Source organism: Cebidichthys violaceus, unplaced genomic scaffold, assembly GCF_023349555.1.
Source record: "Cebidichthys violaceus isolate CVI_PGR_0920_01 unplaced genomic scaffold, fCebVio1.0.p SCAF_8, whole genome shotgun sequence".
Taxonomy (NCBI): domain Eukaryota; kingdom Metazoa; phylum Chordata; class Actinopteri; order Perciformes; family Stichaeidae; genus Cebidichthys; species Cebidichthys violaceus.
This window is the reverse complement of record NW_027176964.1, coordinates 13,989,198-14,007,726: the sequence shown is the minus strand read 5'-3', so window position 1 is coordinate 14,007,726 and position 18,529 is coordinate 13,989,198. Positions and strand designations below refer to the sequence as shown.

The following is an 18,529-nucleotide window of genomic DNA, read 5'->3' as shown; positions in this document are numbered from 1 at the left end:
TCAGAAAGCCGTAAGAAACAATTTTACGTTGTTTTTTTGTGTGTGTCCTGGTTGAGCTTCTCGGTGGATGGTCACCTTGTCGTGATGGAGAGGCTTGTGTGTTCCTGAGATCCCGAGAGCGACGCCGTCTGGAGCTACGCTCCTGGTAGGGTCGTCCATGGCGGTAAGGTCGAGGGAGAGGTCTTTCACAAAGAACAAGAGCAACCAATACCTCAACGGTAGAACAGGCGAAGGATAATGGCTGACTTTAAGAGAGCATCAGACCAACTGGGAAGACAAAAGAAGGCTACAACAGGGGCCCCAGGCGTCGTGGACTCCATGCCATTGGACCTTGACCAAGATCTGTCAATGACAGTCTCCCCACGTTGAACAAAGTCAGGCACGCCTCGAGTGACTGCTGAAGACGATGGTTGACCTTGCAGTTTGAACACCTACTGACTTACAGACATCAAGAGGGGAAAAATGTAATGGTAAAATGATATACAGCAGAGGGCTTAGCTCCTTTAAAGTCAGTGAAATTAGAAATTAGAGCGTCTTCAGCTTCTATAGAGTGACGTATTTCACAGTGAAACAGATTATTCGAGCAGAGTACAGTTACAAGAGGGATTTAACTCAAGTCCTTCGCATTTGATTGGGCCGCTAAAAAAGTGGGCGGGCTTAGAGTTTGCCGTGTTACAGAGCTACGAAGGACTGTTGGCTACACCACAGGCGACAACTTTAACTTAGACTTGCATTCTTTCTAATGGCCAGCAGGGGGCGACTGCTCTGGTTGCAAAAAGACATTGGATTGTATAAAAGTCTATGAGAAAATTACCCTACTTCTCACTTGATTTATTATCTCAGTAAACATTGTAAACTTGAGTTTATGGTCTCAATAACTAGTTTCAATACAGCATGATGTTCATTTAGTAAATTATGGTCCCATTTAAAGTAAAACAGACGATAAAGCCACATTGTGATTGACAGGACGCTGCCACTGCATTGTCTGGTCTGAGAGTTGTCCGTGTTTTTGTTGTGTTTACATTTTTAGATATTCAATCTGCAATGATACAGGACAGAGATAAACAGTATATGTTAACATCTGAGAGGCTCCAGGACCAGAGAATATATTCAACATTTTTCCTTCAAAAATATTTCAAATCTATTAAGTGATTTTGAGAACACTTTAGATCAAGACATGATTATGGCAAATGAATGAAGACCAAACAAAGAAGTTGATCCCAGAGGGTATTACATAACCTCCTGTGAGTAAAAAGAGTAAAAATGCACAGAAATGCATGGACATCTTATTATTACATCACCATTAATGCAAGTCAGCACTTATGGGAGGTACAGTCTGGTTGAATAATGTGACCTGCATGGCCTTCTGTATTAGGCTTTTTATTTGGCACAGGGACAAGGTGAACTGTTAAAAATGGAGCACCACCTCCCGAACAGAGAACACAATGTCCTGGGAGGCAGCAGGGCTGTGTGCTGTGGCTACTGTCCAGTCGCCTCACCAGTCTCCGCTCACACATTGCACAGCCTGCCAGCTCCGGCTATACTTTCTCTTGGAAACTTGTTGGCTTAAATGTGTCTGGGCAGCGGTGAAACTTAACTCCTCGTGCTAATGTCCAAGATGTCTCTACTTTTTTTTCCCCTCTCATGTTTTCTCTTGGCACGTAAACATATTCTGCTGCTGAGTGTTAGACTTTTTTTTTTTATTTGTTGACATAAGGTTATTAAAAATACCTTATGCTCATTCAACACATTGACTCCCCCACATACATGCATGCGTATTCCACATGTCACATTTGAAATGTGATAAATGTATCACGTCTAAACTGAAGTATCCAAAATTGTTGAGAGATTTCATTGGATATGCATTGATGCCTTTTTAAATTGGACATGCTGGGAAGAACAAAATGATGTAAACTGTTCTAAAAACGTTCCAAAAATTTTATAAATGTTAAACATGCTTTTATCTTGACCCGACTAGACTACTGTGAGGTCCTTTATGTAGGTGTTAGCCAGGCCTCCCTTCACGCTTGGAGTTGGTCCAGAATCCCTCCATCACAAGATCAAATGACCACAGGCCCCTCGCTCTGACGCCTGTGGTCAATCCTTTGAGAGACTGGTGTTGACCCACCTGAAGGACATCACAGGACCTCTGCTGAACCCTTTGCAGTTACCAGGCAAACCGGCCAGTGGATGATGCAGTCAACATGGGACTGCTCTACATCCCACAACACCTCGATTCCCTCGGCGTTCAACACCATCATCCCGGAGATACTCTGCTACAAACTCACTTGGGATCATAGACTTCCTGACAGACAGGAGGAGCAGGTGAGACTGGGGAAAATCACATCCAGCACCTAGACCATCAACACTGCGACCCCCCCACAGGGATGTGTGCTCTCTCCACTGGTCTTCACCCTTTACACCAACCACCTGCACTTCAGGAGACCCGTATGTTAAACACTTGAAATTTGCAGACGATGCATGGGTCATTGGCCATCATGGGATCCATAATTTCTCAGGAAATGAAGTGGACTTCCTACATAGACACCATGATGAAAAAGGCTCAGCAGAAGATGTGCTTCCTGCGCTACTTCAGCACCATAATAATCCAGTCTGTTCTCTACACGTCCATCACTGTGTGGTTTGGATCAGCCACCCAACAGGACAGGAACAGACTACAACGGACAATCAGAACTACAGAGAAAAACACTGGTGCCAGCCTGCCCTCCATCCAGGAAACGTCGCTGCAGACCCTTTCTGCCCTGGACTCAAACAGTTTGAACTTCTCCCCTCTGGGAGGCGCTAAAGAACGCTGAACGCCAAAACAAACAGACACAAGAGCAGCTTCTTCCAACAGGCCGTCACTCTGATGAACACTTAACATCAGTCACTCGCTTTCAATAACCCTCTAACATCAAAACATCCACTGCTGCCATTATAGAATATTATTCTATAACTAGAAAACGTATTTCCTGCAGAAAATGCCAAAAGCATTAAGCTGCACTGCTGAAAACCCTTCTTGTTGAAATGTCTAACTGGCAGACTTGAAAGCTAAACTGTATTATCGAAAGAAGCTACGAGCTGTACAATGCAGGAAAAGCTCGAAGCTGTCAAAGTAATGGTAGTCATGGTAGTAGTGGTACTTTGATTCACAGGTGGAAAAATAACATTTTAACTTGAATTTTTGGCGGGTAAGTTTTGTGCACGTTTGTTGTTCTAAGACAAATTTTGGCCACAAGAGGCTGAAGCACCTCTACCTCATGTTCTAACTAAAACTAACAGAACTTCTTCCAGGTGACTTTAAACACAAGGAGAGCAAGTTGTGTCAATAAAAAGGTAGAGGTAGAGGAGTACTTCAGCCTCTTGCGGCCAAAATTAGTATTACAACAAGAACATCAATTTACATTATTTTTTTCAAAGATAAAAAAAAGAAACAGAAAGTTTCTTTTTTAAGTGAAATTGCAAATAAAAAAACAAATTAAATTGAATTAAATTGAACCAACTTAAAAAATCTAATTAAATTGAATTAAATTGAACCAACTTAAAAAATCTAATTGAACCAAATTAAAGAATCAAATTGAACTAACGTAAAAAAAAAATGTAATTAAATTGAACCAACTTAAAAAAAAGTAATTAAATTAAATTGATCCAATTAAAAATATATATATTAATTGATCCAATTAAAAAAAAATTGAATTAAATTAACTTAAAAAAATCAGCTAGGATTCGCTATATTTTGATTGTACAGCACTTTGGTCAGTGTTTTATGAATACATTTGGAACTGGTCCCATTAACTCACTGACTCAGATTTTATTTTGAACAGTAGGTGGCATTGTCCATCTGTGTAAAGGCTGGACAATGACACTCCAGGGCTCAAAAGTCAGATTTAAAATAACACTTTGTTTAGTTTAAAACACCATACCACTTGACCTGCAAGGTATCAATGCAAATAGTGGAATGTTTTCAAAAAGGGAAAGAGTTGCATCTATAGAAACAACTCCTCCAGCCAAATACATGTCTGCTCACGAGCTAGTTGTGTATTGTGTGTATCCGCAACTCAAGATTATATTCATTATTGATTAAATAATTTTTTTTGATAAAATGTCAGAAAACAGTAAAAAAAAATGTCTATAACAATTTCTTAAAGCCCAAGTTAACATGTTTAAATTGACCCTTTTGTCTGACCAACAGTTGAAAATCCAAAGGTACTCGGTTTTCTACCATAGAGCACAAGTAATCATACTTGTTCTTGAGAAATAATTTTAGCCAAGTAATGTGAGGCCTGTACTTGAGGAAGATATTCCTAGATGCTCTATTATTATCGATGTGGAAACGTAAGAAGCGTTTTACATTGAGGATGTCAAAGGGTATTAAAGGTTAGTGACGGAACGCAAAGAAAGCTTAGTCACACACTCGTAGATCTACAACAGTAAATGTCAGTGTGGATCTCCTGAATGCCAAGAGAGGAATGGAAACAAGAGAGGGTGCCCGTCGGCTTGTCTCTGAGGACTAATGTCTGACGGCATAAAGACCCAGTATGTATGTGTATTTAGATGTGTAATGTTTATTTATTCTGACGGCAGATTTTGCTCTGCATAAATTAGCATTCCACGATGTGAAAGCAGTTAAAGAGAGAATGAGCCATATCCAATTGTTTTGAGGGAGGCAAATAACTGGAGCAGAACTCCTCGAGTGAATATCAGCAGAGAAGCTCTCCTGCACTGATGTTGAAAGGTTTTCAGTCTGTTGCTTTTCCCACCCCGTGAAATGTCACTATTGTATTAATACACCAATGCTACTTCACAGTCGCAATGTAGAAATCACTAGATGGCAGCAAAACACTACTATAACTCTGACGCTCTACCGATAGAGCTCATTGTACCTTCACACCAGATTCTCTAAACTCTGCACTCATCAACTCCTTATCTCATGTTTTATCCTCACTGCTGCTATCCATAACATAGTAAAACACACATGCCTCATGATTACCAGTCTCATCTTTCCTTCAAACACTGAGCACCACATTGCTGCTGGAAGGATTACCCACCACATGTTGAGCTACCTAATTAAATTAAATGTGACATTTAGCTGGAGGATAACGTGGGAAAAGTGAGTGCAAAGATAAGCAGATAATACACAAACATTATTATATTTCAAAGACAACACATCAATAGCTTAATATACAGGTAGTTAAAAAAAAGTGCTAAGACAAAACTGAAATATATAAAGTAATGTTATGAGTAAATATCAATTAATTTATCTAACCATAATATGTTTATGTATAGTCCAAATTAATATAGTGTAGCTGTCAAATAAACCTAAGTAGGCACAGACATGTACAAATTATAATAGTTGTTAAGGTTGGTCAAGTCTATCTTAGTGGCATTTAGAAAGCATGCATCTGTGGTGCTTGTTTGTTGTCTGAGGTTAAAGTAATAACAATAATTAGATCACTATGATTAGTGAGGAAACTCATTTCCATCAGTCGCCGGCATTGTCCCTGTGGTTGAGAGCCTATCGTCATGAAATGCGATGCAACATCACAGCAGCACCATGCCTCTGCTGCCTGCTGTTGTGTTTAACAGAACTTATGAGCTGCAGAATTCAAAGTCTGTTCTCTCAGTAGAACACACACACACACACACACACACACACACACACACATTTTTCTTGTCGCGAAACAGGGACATTGTGGTAAATCAGTGGCATTCAATGCCAACCCTGCATCATAGCATCTTCCAAGGACACTAAAAACAACATCAATGAGAATAAACGGAGCAAATAAAGGCGAGGCAAGGACATTGCTGTCTCTAGTTTCATTTTGAATAACTTTATGTTTACTCAACCTCAAGATTTCATTCACCTGCGAAGCGTCACCTTAAATATACACATGTCTCTACTGGTAAACACTATCTGGAATGACTATTCCTGCTGTCTAATAGGACATTCCTACAAGGACAGTGAGATTATCAAGTAAGGGAGGTTGTTAGATGCTGCAGCTGCTGCCTTCCCCTCTGAAGACTGTCCAAAAGTTTTTGACAGGATCTATTGTATTAAGTGTTCTGTTTGAAGTCCATCGAGAAGCAATTACACAACTATTCATTGCTGAAAACAGTGAATTATGTGATTTTCTGCAGCATACACTATATTCCTGTTCATCTGACGCTTCCCATTTTAAACAATCATATTATTCCTACAGGAATTGTATGCAGGAGTTAGCAAATCAAGCAAAGTCTTCACACTTTTGTTCAGTAATCTCTCAGTAGGACACTTGGCAATACATTTTGGCGGATTTTCGATAGAATAGAATAGAATACAACTTCTCTGTCCTCAAAGGTGGAAAACTCTCTTTCACCCACCTTTGTCGTTCATTAAAACACAGACAAATACACAGACATACATACACACCCACACACACATTTTTAGTCCATAAAATGCACAGTACAAAAATGAACTGTAAAATATTCAAAGCCCTAATCAACAACCACACATTACTAATAGATTAATATTTTAGTCTGGTTCCTTTTAACAAAAATGCATGAGTGCTCCTCAGCAAATTGTTCAATTATTATCATTCAACAAGTCAAATAGCATTGTATGTACCTGAACAGCAGGTGAAGTGGATGCTCGACGCCGCCTCCTGTAGCAGAGTAAATCACACAGCCTGCTCCAGAGGTAGGAGGCCACCAGACACATGCTGTTGACAAGCCAAGTCTCCCAGCCAGTGACAACGTTCTCCACGGCTTTAACTTTACCTTTCATTCCACTGCTGGAGCCTTGCTTTTCCTATCTTTAACTACAAAGGAGCTCTTGGAGCTTAGGGAGAAGAGCTTCAAGAGGAGAGTAAGAAGAGATGACGAAGACCAAACAGAACTACCCTCCACAGCCTCTGTTAATCCAGTCAACACTCCACTCCCATCAGCACTTAGAGCCAAAGGACGGGCGGTTTGTCCTCATGATAAAACAGTGACAGGTGCCAGTAAAAGGGTGTCGAGCTCTCTCAGAAACCCTCGTCCTCCTCACATCACATAATCCTTCCATCTTCACTACAAAGCAGGACTTTTATTCTCCTATCAGAAAATATCTGGATGAAGGAGACACTCCACCGACAGCAAAATGTATCTTCAACACATTACTGACATTGAAAAGTGAGAGAATAATGATAGGGGGTATAGTCTCCCCTGTCAACACAGACACTGGGATGTAGTGTAAACAAATACCCTGTGCTATTGGATTACTGTTCCAAATGTCACACAGACTATCGCCATGGGAGCTTCAACTCAAAGGTCTCAACTGAGGCAATTTTATATCATCTTATTATCATCTTATTGTTTAAACCCTGAAGTATTGTGTAAATACTAAAATAACTTTATTAAATGCCAATCCAAATTAACAATTAAGTCAAAGATAATTTTATAAATCAGGGATCTCTGAGGCCTTTTAAACTCAACCACATAAACTCTGTATTGTGCAACCCGGGCCCTTTGGCTGTGAAAGTCAAATGCATCATCTGGCTGACAGTGGCCAGTCACAGCTATGTACAGCATGTCTGGAAATGTCCCCGGCCTCCTCTGGCTTCGCCATCGGCTCTGCCAAATACAATAATGAACTCACTGCTGGATGGTGCTCTCGCTGCTCAAATGAATCTCTTGGCTGCTATATGGAGGGGGGAGAAAAGCGAAACTGGTCTTTGATTACTCACAATGTCTCAGTTTGCTTTGTAGTAGACTACTTACGTTACAACTGTAGCGAATGTGATTAGTTGAATCCCAGACTACATTTTTTACACTATTTTTGGCCGTCTTTGGTTTTCACAGGATTTGGCACATCAGTAGAATTTAAATTTTGGGAGCGGCTGTGTCTCAGGGGATTGAGCGGGTTGTTCTTTAACCACAAGCTTGGCAGTTTAATCCCATTCTCTTCCTGTAAGCATGTTAAAGTGAACCCCACTGAACCCCTTGTTATTCTCCAGGCGCTACACGGCAGCCCATCGTTTCGAATGCTCAAGATTAGTTAAATGCAGAGGTCAAGTTTCATAGAATGTGATCAATGTCAGAAAACTTAATACTTTATTATAAATGATTGCTGCGGATATCTGGCTCTTATTTACTGTGTATTGTAGGCACTCAACATCATGGTGTCATATTTAACCACTTTATACTCTGGAAAATCATGTTGCTCATGTATCTCAAAATATAATTTTTACTATCATGAGAGCATCAGTAGTGTAGTTTCTGCTGAAAAATAGTAGCTTTGTGAATGCACCATTACATTGTTACTACATTCCTCTTATTTAAAAATGTGACTTATACCACCCTCTGCTGGTACTCCTGCAGACTCAAAAGGCTGATTCAAAAGGACAAAATATATCAATACTCCTTGACATAACCTGAATATCTTTCATATGAGCTTCATACCTCTGGTTCACACACTTCTAGAAGCAGCGCATGGTTTTCACTTTCTCTAATTAGTGGAAGGAGGCCCGCTTGGTCATGTTTCAGCTGTTGGCACAATGATTAACTGCAGCTTGGCCATTCTCCCTGAGGGGGACACTTGGCTGCCAGCCGTCTCCTTCTGAGCTCTCTCTCAGTATTCCCGGCCTGGTTGACCTCTCTGGTGTGTTTCTGTTGTCCGGGTGTTTTATCTGATTGGAGAGAAAGAGTGAAAGGATGCAGTGAAATATCTTAAGTTAGTAAGAAAATAGCAGCACAAAATCAGTCACGTTTTTTTTTTTTTTTCAAATTGTGTTTTTTATTTGCTACAACTGCTAAAACACTTAAATTACCATCACATTGAAAGTCTGTAGTCTTTGTAGTATGGAGAGCCTCTAAGGTCTTGCATTCATTAAGTGAAGCCAGCTGATTTTGAGCAATGACCCATGCTAACTTTATTTACAAATTCTATCAACATTAGCATGAGCCATCTGAGGCCTGTTCATCAGCCCCAATCAACCCTGCATTGTTTCAATGGTCACTTACTAAATCCTTAGTAAATCCTAAACGACCATTGAAACAATGCAGGGTTGGTTGGGGCTGATGAACAGGCCTCAGATGGCTCATGCTAATGATGATAGAGTTGCTAGAGTTGTGTATTTCTATTTTCAAACTGTGGTGTTATTTCATAATGTAATAGTGTTTAAATTAATCTGTCTATTGAATGTTTAATATAATTATGTATACATCCCTTTTAAATGTGACCTGTTTGTCAATTACATAAGATTGTTAATTTGTAATATCTCACGAATCCTGTTTTATTGTTCAATCACCAAGGACGAATTCCTCATACTCTCAGTGCAATGTGTACAAATTTCTATGGACCAGCTTTGCGGTGTAGTAGCCTAATTTGATTAACGTTGCACATATATTATACTTTATACTGTTATACCACCACTATGTTACTTTACTACCACTACTACTTTACTTCTAGGAGACTACAATGTTAGTCTAAGCACAACACAACATCAAGAGAGGTGTGCGTGTTCAGGTTTGCCTTCCCCAGGTAAACCTGAACACGCACACCTCTCTTGAGTGTAACAGCGATTATAACCGCACAACTATCTAGATAATTAACTGGACTGGAGAAAACACCTTTTTCTACACGTAGATCTTAAACCTTGAATATAAACAGGACCCATTGAAATCGGATGGGAAATGTAACTCAGTAACGGTCCGAATAAGTGAATCTATGTATCTATGCTGGTTTAAAACCGTACGCCTGTGTTGCGCGACCAGGTTCAACTTTATTTTGAAATTTACTTTATTGAAATACTTCCGCTAAAACCGTTATGATTTAGGCTGTTTTGAAACAAAAAGGAACAAAAATATAGTCTTCACTAATTAGTAGACATACTTTAATAGTCATAAATAATTAGCTGTAATAATGAATAACACCGTTTTTCACGTTTTCGTGGCATCTAAGCATCTGACGAGTGCCAACTGACACTGACAAGTGGTTATGCCTAAAACTTAAAATTTTGATTTAGTATTTGATAAAAAAAAAGATTGTAAGGTGTTTAATTAATTTCCGTTCTTATTTCTCAATAAATACTAATCCAATATGTAAAATGAAAATGAGGGATTAATGAATACAGTGGTGAGACTTTTATTCTGAAATAACAACGACGGAACTTGGGGAGGTTCAAAAGTCCCTTATGCGCTTCCGCGTTGTCAGAATTGCAACGAAGTCCGATAGACGAGTTTCACATTTAAAAATACTACTCGGCAGTAAGGGTACGTTAATACTGATTATAGACATCCCTCTGGCTTTTAGCTCACCAAGTGCTTTTCTCTCCGTAACTTCTGATTGAAATGAACGTGATTTTGTGAAGAACATACTTCGTAAACGTTCTGGATACACTAATGTAACGTTAACTAACACCTAACGTTAGCTAGCTTGCTAATGTTAGCTCTTTGGAGAAGGAGCCGGTACTCATCTTAATGTGTCAGCGGACTTTGGTCGCTGATTAGCGGGTTATGTTTCATCTTTTAGACTCCAGTAAAAGAAAGCTGAAAATCAAATGAAATCCCAGGATTTTTCTACCGTCCGTTGAATGCTCAGTTTCTCAGGAACATTCGGTTGTGTTTGCTTTGTTTTGACAGGAGCGTCCCCGCTCGACCAGGCAGGAAAACAGAGGCAGGACAGTGGTGTAATGTCAGCGACGCCCCCCTTGCTGCTGACCTGCTGACCTGCTGACTGTCACCTCCATCATCATCACCACCATCATGTCTCTGGGCGACAACCCTCACCTGCTGCTTGGCAGGATCCGCTTTCTTAACCGGTGCATCGAGTGTTTCAAGAGGAGCGAGGCGGTGCCGGAGTGTCTGTGTTATGTCTCCAAAGAGGTGTGCTACAAGATCTGCAAGGATTCATCGTCCACCTCCTCAGCCGCCACCGGAGCATCTGCAGGAGGCTCCACCTTAGGGAAAACACTCGTCTCCGTCTTTGAGAGTCCACACCAGACTCCACACATTAAGAAATTAGGCAAGTTCAATATAGAACCAAAGAAAGGGACTTGTATCCGGACAACAGGGGAGGAATACTGCAACAGCCAGGGCCTGTGGGTCAAAATCAATAAGGTGAGATTCTCTCTCCTTTCCAGGTTACACTCACTGAACCAGAGCCATGAAAGTACTGCAGCTAATCTTAATCTGCTGCAACATCTGTCACAACTACTCATTATGTTACATTTACTCCCTGTACATATGGGTGTGTGGAACACGTATTGACATTATTTTCCTCTTTAGAATCAAATGTCGTTACAGTCGTAGTAATTGGAATATTTGCTTTTTTTTTTAAATTGTAGAAGATGTCATGGACTTTCCAGTGGTTGAATCCAAATGAACTGACTTGAGTCTTTCTGTGCGTGTTGTCCCTCCAAAATAAATGCAGGATCAAGATATTAACGTGATTAATATGAGGAGGGTTCAAATGAAACTAATTCAGACTGTTGAAATTGGAAAAGGATGATGTTTTTTTAAGTTATAGTCCACATTCTATATACTTTTCAGTGTCACACTGCAGCAAAATATACAGTTTCTTTCACATTACTTCCACAGTACATACAATTTGGTATGAAGTTTAAAACCATGTGGTTAAATAACACTTAGAATGATTATTGAAATAGTTGAGAATATCAGCTGGAAATGAAAGTTCCAGTTTGATACTTGGCTATTTAATGGAATAAACATCACATCCTGCACAGCTCTACTTGTCCCTCTTTGGCGAGGATGCTTGTATTACCTGTTACTCCCGTTTAAATTATTTAAAATGTGGTGTAAAAACACGTGTTGACATAAGAAGCCGTGTCTGCCTCCAGGAGCAACTGGAGGAGCACCGTCCGGGCCAGGAGCTGGAGGAAGGCTGGATCCTGGTGTGTAAGCACACAGAGGGAGGCGACAGGCTGGTGCCGGTGGAGTCGCCGGAGACCATCAGCAGACAACAGCAGCTCTTCGGCTACGACCACAAGCCCTGCAACAGGTGGGAGCAGGTGGTGAGTGTGGAGAACGCACTTTACATGGGCGCCAAACCCAAAATCGCCGAGTGTGATGACGCTGCCGTCCAGAAGCTAAGGTGAGCATGTTTGAGATGAATCGGATTAGAAAGTCAAGACTTTTGTGTTTAGACTGAGCAGATTGTCAAATGAAGCGTGTCGTTCCCCTTCAAATACTCAAGGTATGTTCCTCCCACCTGGGCTTATGAATGCGACGAGGACTTGGTGCATTACTTCTATGACCACATCGGGAAAGAGGATGAGAACCTGGGGAGTGTGAAGCAGTGCGTGACCAGCATTGATGTTTCCTCGTCTTCGGTGAGTCACGTGCGCTCAGGTTATTTGTATTTTGTGGTTTTTCCTGTTCCAGTCCTTGAGACATGAAGATTTTGAAAGCTGCAGCTGTGTACATTTTCTAGCCGTTAGAATAAAGCGGTACGAGTATTAAAGGCAAGCAAACATTCAGTCTGTTGATCTTCTACCTTTTCTTTACCTCGATGATTTAACAGATTCAATTGAATTGATTGAATACATGGATTACCTTGATATTTGCTCACAGCAGGATCCCAGTGGAGGGGCGAGCTGTCTGACGGACGGCGACATTGAAACTTACTGGGAGAGCGACGGCATGCAGGGACAACACTGGATCCGCCTCCACATGAAGAAAGGCACTGTGGTCAAGTAAGCGAGCTGCTGAGCAACTGTGTGTGTGTGTGTGTGTGTGTGTGTGTGTGTGTGTGTGTGTGTGTGTGTGTGTGTGTGTGTGTGTGTGTGTGTGTGTGTGTGTGTGTGTGTGTGTGTGCGTGCGGTTTTCTAGGTTATTCATTGTAAGCCGAACCCTGAACTTAATGTATTTCATATTTTTGTTCGTAATTTCTCGATGTCAGCTACATACTGTACATGTATTTCTATTATATTATCTCTGCCACAGTGGTTTGTCTGTCTGTTTATCTGTTTGTCTGCAAAATTACGGAAAAATGACTTCTCTGATTTTCATGAAACTCGGTGGAAGGGTGTAGCATGGAACAAGGAAGAACACATTTAATCTTGTCACTGATTTATATCACGTAGGCGGATTCACGCATTATTGTTCACTTTGGTTAACATTTTGAGATTAGGCATTTTTGCCCTGGCAGAGGTCTGCGCTCTTTGAGTTTTGTAATATGGTAGTCATTGACTGCATGTATCTTTACAATGCAATGTGTAAGACTTTGGACCGCGGTGTGAATAGACACTTAAGGTTTAACGGCCATTTATTGTCATTCTGCAACAGACGGTTGCACAACGAAATGCCGTTGTGGCCTAGTCCATTTATGCTACACAAGAAAAAAAACATGACGAAACAAAAAACAGTAGAGCAATCATGTAGTGCATTTTTTAAATTTGCATCAGGAGGAACGTAAACCGCAGCAAGAAAAACACTGGTGATTTCTCTGGACAGAATATATATATATATATATATATATATATATATATATATATATATATATATATATATATATATATATATATATATATATATATAAAATGTGCTTCTCTTTGCTCTCTAGTAAGCTGATATTGACCGTGGACTCTACAGACGACAACTACATGCCCAAGAGAGTCACAGTGTTTGGAGGAGAGGGAGACAACCTGAAGAAGCTGAGTGACGTCACCTTAGACGAGTGAGCTCTCTCTTTTATTATTATTATTTATGTTATTATTGTTGTTATTAAATGCAGTAAATAAATTGGGGAAATGTGATAAAAGGAAAATATAATTTAGGAACCTTCCTATTATTACAGCAGACAAAATCTGATCTGTTTAAAGGAAGGCCGATATCCACCTGATATATTGGTCTAGTCCATTTCCGTATTTTTCATAGTCTGTTTGACTACAGTTGGTTTGAACCACGTCTGCTCTTCTTTTGCCTGCAGCAACCTGATTGGAGAAGTGTGTGTGCTGGAGGATATGACGGCCCACCTGCCTGTGATTGAGGTCCGGATCGAGGAATGTAGAGGTGTGGCTTTTTAAGCATGTTTTCTATGGAAGATTGACCAGATATTTTCTGTGATTTTTTTATTTTTTTTTTAAACACTTCAATACACTTTGTGTGGTTCTTTGGATACGCAAGCTTCTGCAGTGTCGTAACGCACCTGAAACAACGTGTTTGGCTCTGCAGATGAGGGCATAGATGTCCGGATCCGAGGTTTGAAGGTGAAGTCCTCGTGTGAAAGAGACCTGGGTCTGAACGCGGATGTTTTCCAGTCCTCTAACTTGGTGCGTTACCCCCGTCTGCAGGGCAACACGCCCGACGTCCTGTACCGCAGAGCACTGGTCATCCAGAGGTAACATTCTGCTTACTGCCATGGCTCTTACAATATCATGGAGTTTAATATTTATCACCTAATTGTGGTGGTTTTTGTGACAACCAGACAAAGTGCATGTCCAGAAAGTTTTAGAAATGTCATAATGTTGTTGGTTTTAATCAACCAGTGTCTCCAAAGTTATATAAATCTGTGAAATATAAGTCAGATGCAGTGCTGTGATTGTCTATGTTGCTTTAAAGCATTACGCATTTCTCAGTGTTTGTGTTTTATTCTTGTGTCTCGCTCTCTGCAGGTTCATTTGTCTCCTGGACAGTGTGCTCCCGCACTTGGTACCAGCCTGGGACTACAGTCTGGGTACCTTCAACCAGATCAAAGTAAGTCATTGTGGAGTTTTTCAAATATACAAGACTGACACTGAATAACAATAAGCAATAAGCAGCAATAAACCCCAAACCGATGTTCTTACCAGATTTATAGTAAATATACGAAAAGGGTAATACTGACTGATTCTTTCAGTGCTCCGTTGTACACAATACAGAAACAAACAGACAAATAAATTGCTCCCTAATATTTGATACCATCCCACTCACACTAGCTGATACATAAAGAGTCTTTTAAAAGCTGCTCGTAGGTCATACTGATAATATGCTGATTTACCGGTGCATCTGTACTTTAACACTTGAGACACAAACTTTAAAAGTCTCCTAAGTGACTTTCCTTGGCGCCCTCTAGAGCATAAAGCAGTTCCTGCTCCTGTCCAAACGCCGCTCAGCCCTCATCACACAGTGCCTGAAGGACTCAGAGACCAGTAAGCCAAACTTCATGCCCCGGCTGTACATCAACAGACGTCTTGCCATGGAGCACAGAGACAACCCGTCTCTGGACACCAGCTGCAAGAACACTGTGTTCAATCAGGTATAAAACACTTTTAACGCACGAGTGTTAGGCTCGGGTTTCATGAATTTGTCTGCCTGACTCTGTGATGCATTATGGGTACGGTTACCGTTGCCTTATGATTTCAATTTTTCTCCTTGCAGGTGTATGAAGGCCTCAAGCCGTCTGACAAATTTGAGAAGACTCTGGATTTTAGGTGTGCAGGCTTCTCTGACATGTGTTGCCTGAATATAACTGAAACTCGAGCGGCATTACAATCTAAATGAACCATCTTTCCTCTTGGTTTGTCAGGTGGCCTGCCCGGTATGACCAGTGGTGGGAATGTAAGTTCATTGCAGAGGGAATCATTGACCAGGGAGGTGGATTTCGGGACAGCCTGGCTGACATGTCTGAGGAGCTGTGCCCCAGCTCAGCTGAGTGTCCCATGCCTCTGCCATTCTTCAGCCGTACGTCCAACCAGGTAATCACTCACCATTGCTGCATGCTTTTTTTTTTTTTTTTCACTGTAGATCTGACTGCACAGGGTTTTCATCGGCTATGCCTTTCTTTTCGCTTGCTGGCAGGGCTCCTTAGAGGCCAGAGATTACTACGTCCCCAACCCGTCCTGTAAAGAGTTCCAAAAGTACGAGTGGATCGGTCAGCTCATGGGAGCTGCTCTCAGAGGGAAAGACTTCTTGGTGAGCGGTGCTCATTCTCCACCTATTGTGGGTCGTTAACAACGCTGTGAAGAACGAGTGAGTGGATGTAGAGGCTTGATTCTCTGGCTTCTTCTTCTTCTTCTTCTGTGTCCCACCCGGTTAGGTCTTGGCTCTGCCCGGGCTGGTGTGGAAGCAGCTCACTGGGGAGGCTGTCAGCTGGAGTAAAGATTTCCCAGCTGTAGATTCTGTTCTGGTGAGGACATTCAAACCATTGCACCCACTTAACATGTGATGTAACATCAATTTTAGAGTGTCAAGTACATACAGCACATTGAGTCTGAAACATTCTTTGGTAGAAGAATTGTCAAGATCAATATTTTATGTTTTTGGTACTTTTTTATATTAGATTTAAGTTTACTTAAATGAACAATAAATTGAATTTGACAAACAGCATGCTACACCGTCTTGTATCTTTCCCCTTGCTGCATTCCAATAGAAAAAAATGAACCATTTCTAAGTTCTGGTGGGGCCACTAGTCCTTCATTGTCTCAAGTTAAATTTGGATGTGTGTTCAGGTGAACCTGCTGGATGCCATGGAGAACTTGGACCAGGAGACGTATGAGTTTAGGTTCGGTGAGGAGCTGGTGTACACCACCCTGCTGAGCGAAGGCCACATGGTGGAGCTCATCCCCGGTGGCAGTAATGTGGCTGTTCGCTACGAGGACCGCAGTGAGTTCATCCGCCTGGTGCAGAAGGCTCGGCTCGAGGAGAGCAAGCAGCAGGTCGGACTTACCGCTTTCCTATGGGTTGATGGTGTACAGCGGCTAAATCATCGCAGGCATGTGCGTCATTGTCCGTATGTGTGTTACAGATTGCAGCCATGCAGGCAGGGCTGCTGAAGGTGGTTCCTCAGGCGGTGCTCGACATGCTCACCTGGCAGGAAGTGGAAAAGAAAGTGTGTGGAGACCCTGAGATCACTGTGGAGGCCCTGAAACGACTCAGTGAGTGTCCAGCTTAGAATTCATCTTTGACAATAAACACACAATGTCTGTGTTGACTGAACAGGTGACACTATGTTTGTCCACTACTTTGGTCCAGACTGAAATAACTCAACAAGTATCGGTTGGACTGCCATGAAATGTTGTACTGATATCCATGGTGACAAGATAAAGAATGTAAACAAGCCAAATGTACTCAGATCATCCGAACCACGTCATTTGGAGGACAAATCGAAAGTAAAGTTAATAAAACCCACATTTTTATATACCAAATCGATCCTTTAAGAAGATGCCCAGCTATTCATTTAGTTATGGAAAAGATTACAGATCGTCTAAAATGAAATATTGTATTAAGGACTCATAATAATGTTTTTTCTATCTCCCGACCAGCACGCTATGAGGACCTGGAACAAGCTGACGTCAGAGTGCAACACTTATGGGAAGCACTGACGAGCTTCACCAATGGTCAGTTCACTTGTCAACATTTTACAGAGAATGTGTTTGTTATGCCGAAAAATATACACCTCTAAAAACCAACATTTATGGTGAACGCTCAGTGATCGACAACGATTTGAAATGTTGCTTTCAGAGGATAGAAGCAGGTTTCTGAGGTTTGTAACGGGTCGAAGTCGGCTCCCTGCACCTATCTACGTCTTTCCTGACAAACAAGGGTGAGTGCAAGTAAATCCCCTACATATAAGTTTTACAGCAAAAAAAAATGCTGTCTGCTAGCGAAATGCTAACAATAGAACATGATGCTATTCATTTTTTGGTTTCCTGTTTTAGCTTCGAAACGACCGATGCACTTCCACAGTCCTCCACATGTTCCAGCACTCTTTATTTACCCAACTACCCAAGGTATACCAATGTTCTGTGCTTTATGCATGCAGGATGTGTTACAATTGTGTTAAAGATGTACTGTATTGTTTTTATGGCGCTATACCAAAACACAATTTAAATACCGGTTGCTTTCATAGTCCATCCTACATTTAATTAAATTCATATAAGGCTCAGAGCTCTTAAAACTGCTTTTCATTGACAGTAACATTACATTCATAGCCTCCTATCCCTTTCCTCTCCTCTTGTTCATTCTGTCCTGCAGTGCTAAAGTCTGTGAGGAGAAGCTGCGTTACGCTGCTTACAACTGCGTGGCCATCGACACTGACATGAGCCCCTGGGAAGAGTGATCTCACTGCTGCTTCACTGAACACTTTACAAATATTGTTGAATGGAGAGACATCTTGTCATGTGCATCACCATATCTACACAACTGCCAAGTAATCCTAGCTGTATATAATAAATAACTGGTAACATGGAAATGACCGTTGTTGTTTATTGTTCTGAATGAAACATTAAATGAAGGGATGTGTTCAAATTAGTTTTACAAGGTGTGGCAGGTTTCACTGTCAATGGGACGTCATAAGTAGATATTTGACTTTTCTTCATGAGTAATGTACAAATAAAACAGGAAACAGCATCGATCCATTATCTGTGAGTGTTTGTCCTATTCAAGGTTGCAGGGGGGCTGGAGCCGATCTCAGCTGACTGTTACAGGGCTGACACACAGAGACAGACAACCATTCACGCTCACATTCACGGGCAATCTAGAGTTCCCGATCAAGCTAAGCTGCATGTCGTTGGACTGTGGGAGGAAGCCGGTGAAAACCCATTTTTAGAGCTCGCTGATAATAAAGAAACAT

The 18,529-nt window shown here is 41.2% G+C and overlaps 1 protein-coding gene across 2 annotated transcripts; it reads left to right on the top strand.

The window, feature by feature from the left end:
• The first annotated feature begins 10,162 nt into the window (after positions 1-10,162).
• Positions 10,163-18,148, top strand: hectd3 (HECT domain containing 3). Of its 2 annotated transcripts, none has more exons than XM_068701704.1 (20): positions 10,163-10,230; positions 10,600-11,076; positions 11,817-12,070; positions 12,173-12,308; positions 12,553-12,671; positions 13,541-13,654; positions 13,907-13,989; positions 14,152-14,317; positions 14,592-14,673; positions 15,032-15,214; positions 15,337-15,389; positions 15,485-15,653; positions 15,757-15,870; positions 15,995-16,084; positions 16,407-16,613; positions 16,703-16,832; positions 17,220-17,294; positions 17,419-17,500; positions 17,616-17,687; positions 17,932-18,148. In XM_068701704.1, exons 2-20 carry the CDS (start codon positions 10,723-10,725, stop codon positions 18,014-18,016), a joined length of 2,568 nt encoding a protein of 855 aa, XP_068557805.1. In that variant the 5' UTR covers positions 10,163-10,230; positions 10,600-10,722; the 3' UTR covers positions 18,017-18,148. The 2 variants fall into 2 exon arrangements, with proteins under 2 accessions (XP_068557805.1, XP_068557804.1); XM_068701703.1 differs by having other exon boundaries at positions 12,550-12,671.
• Positions 18,149-18,529: the final 381 nt, after the last annotated feature.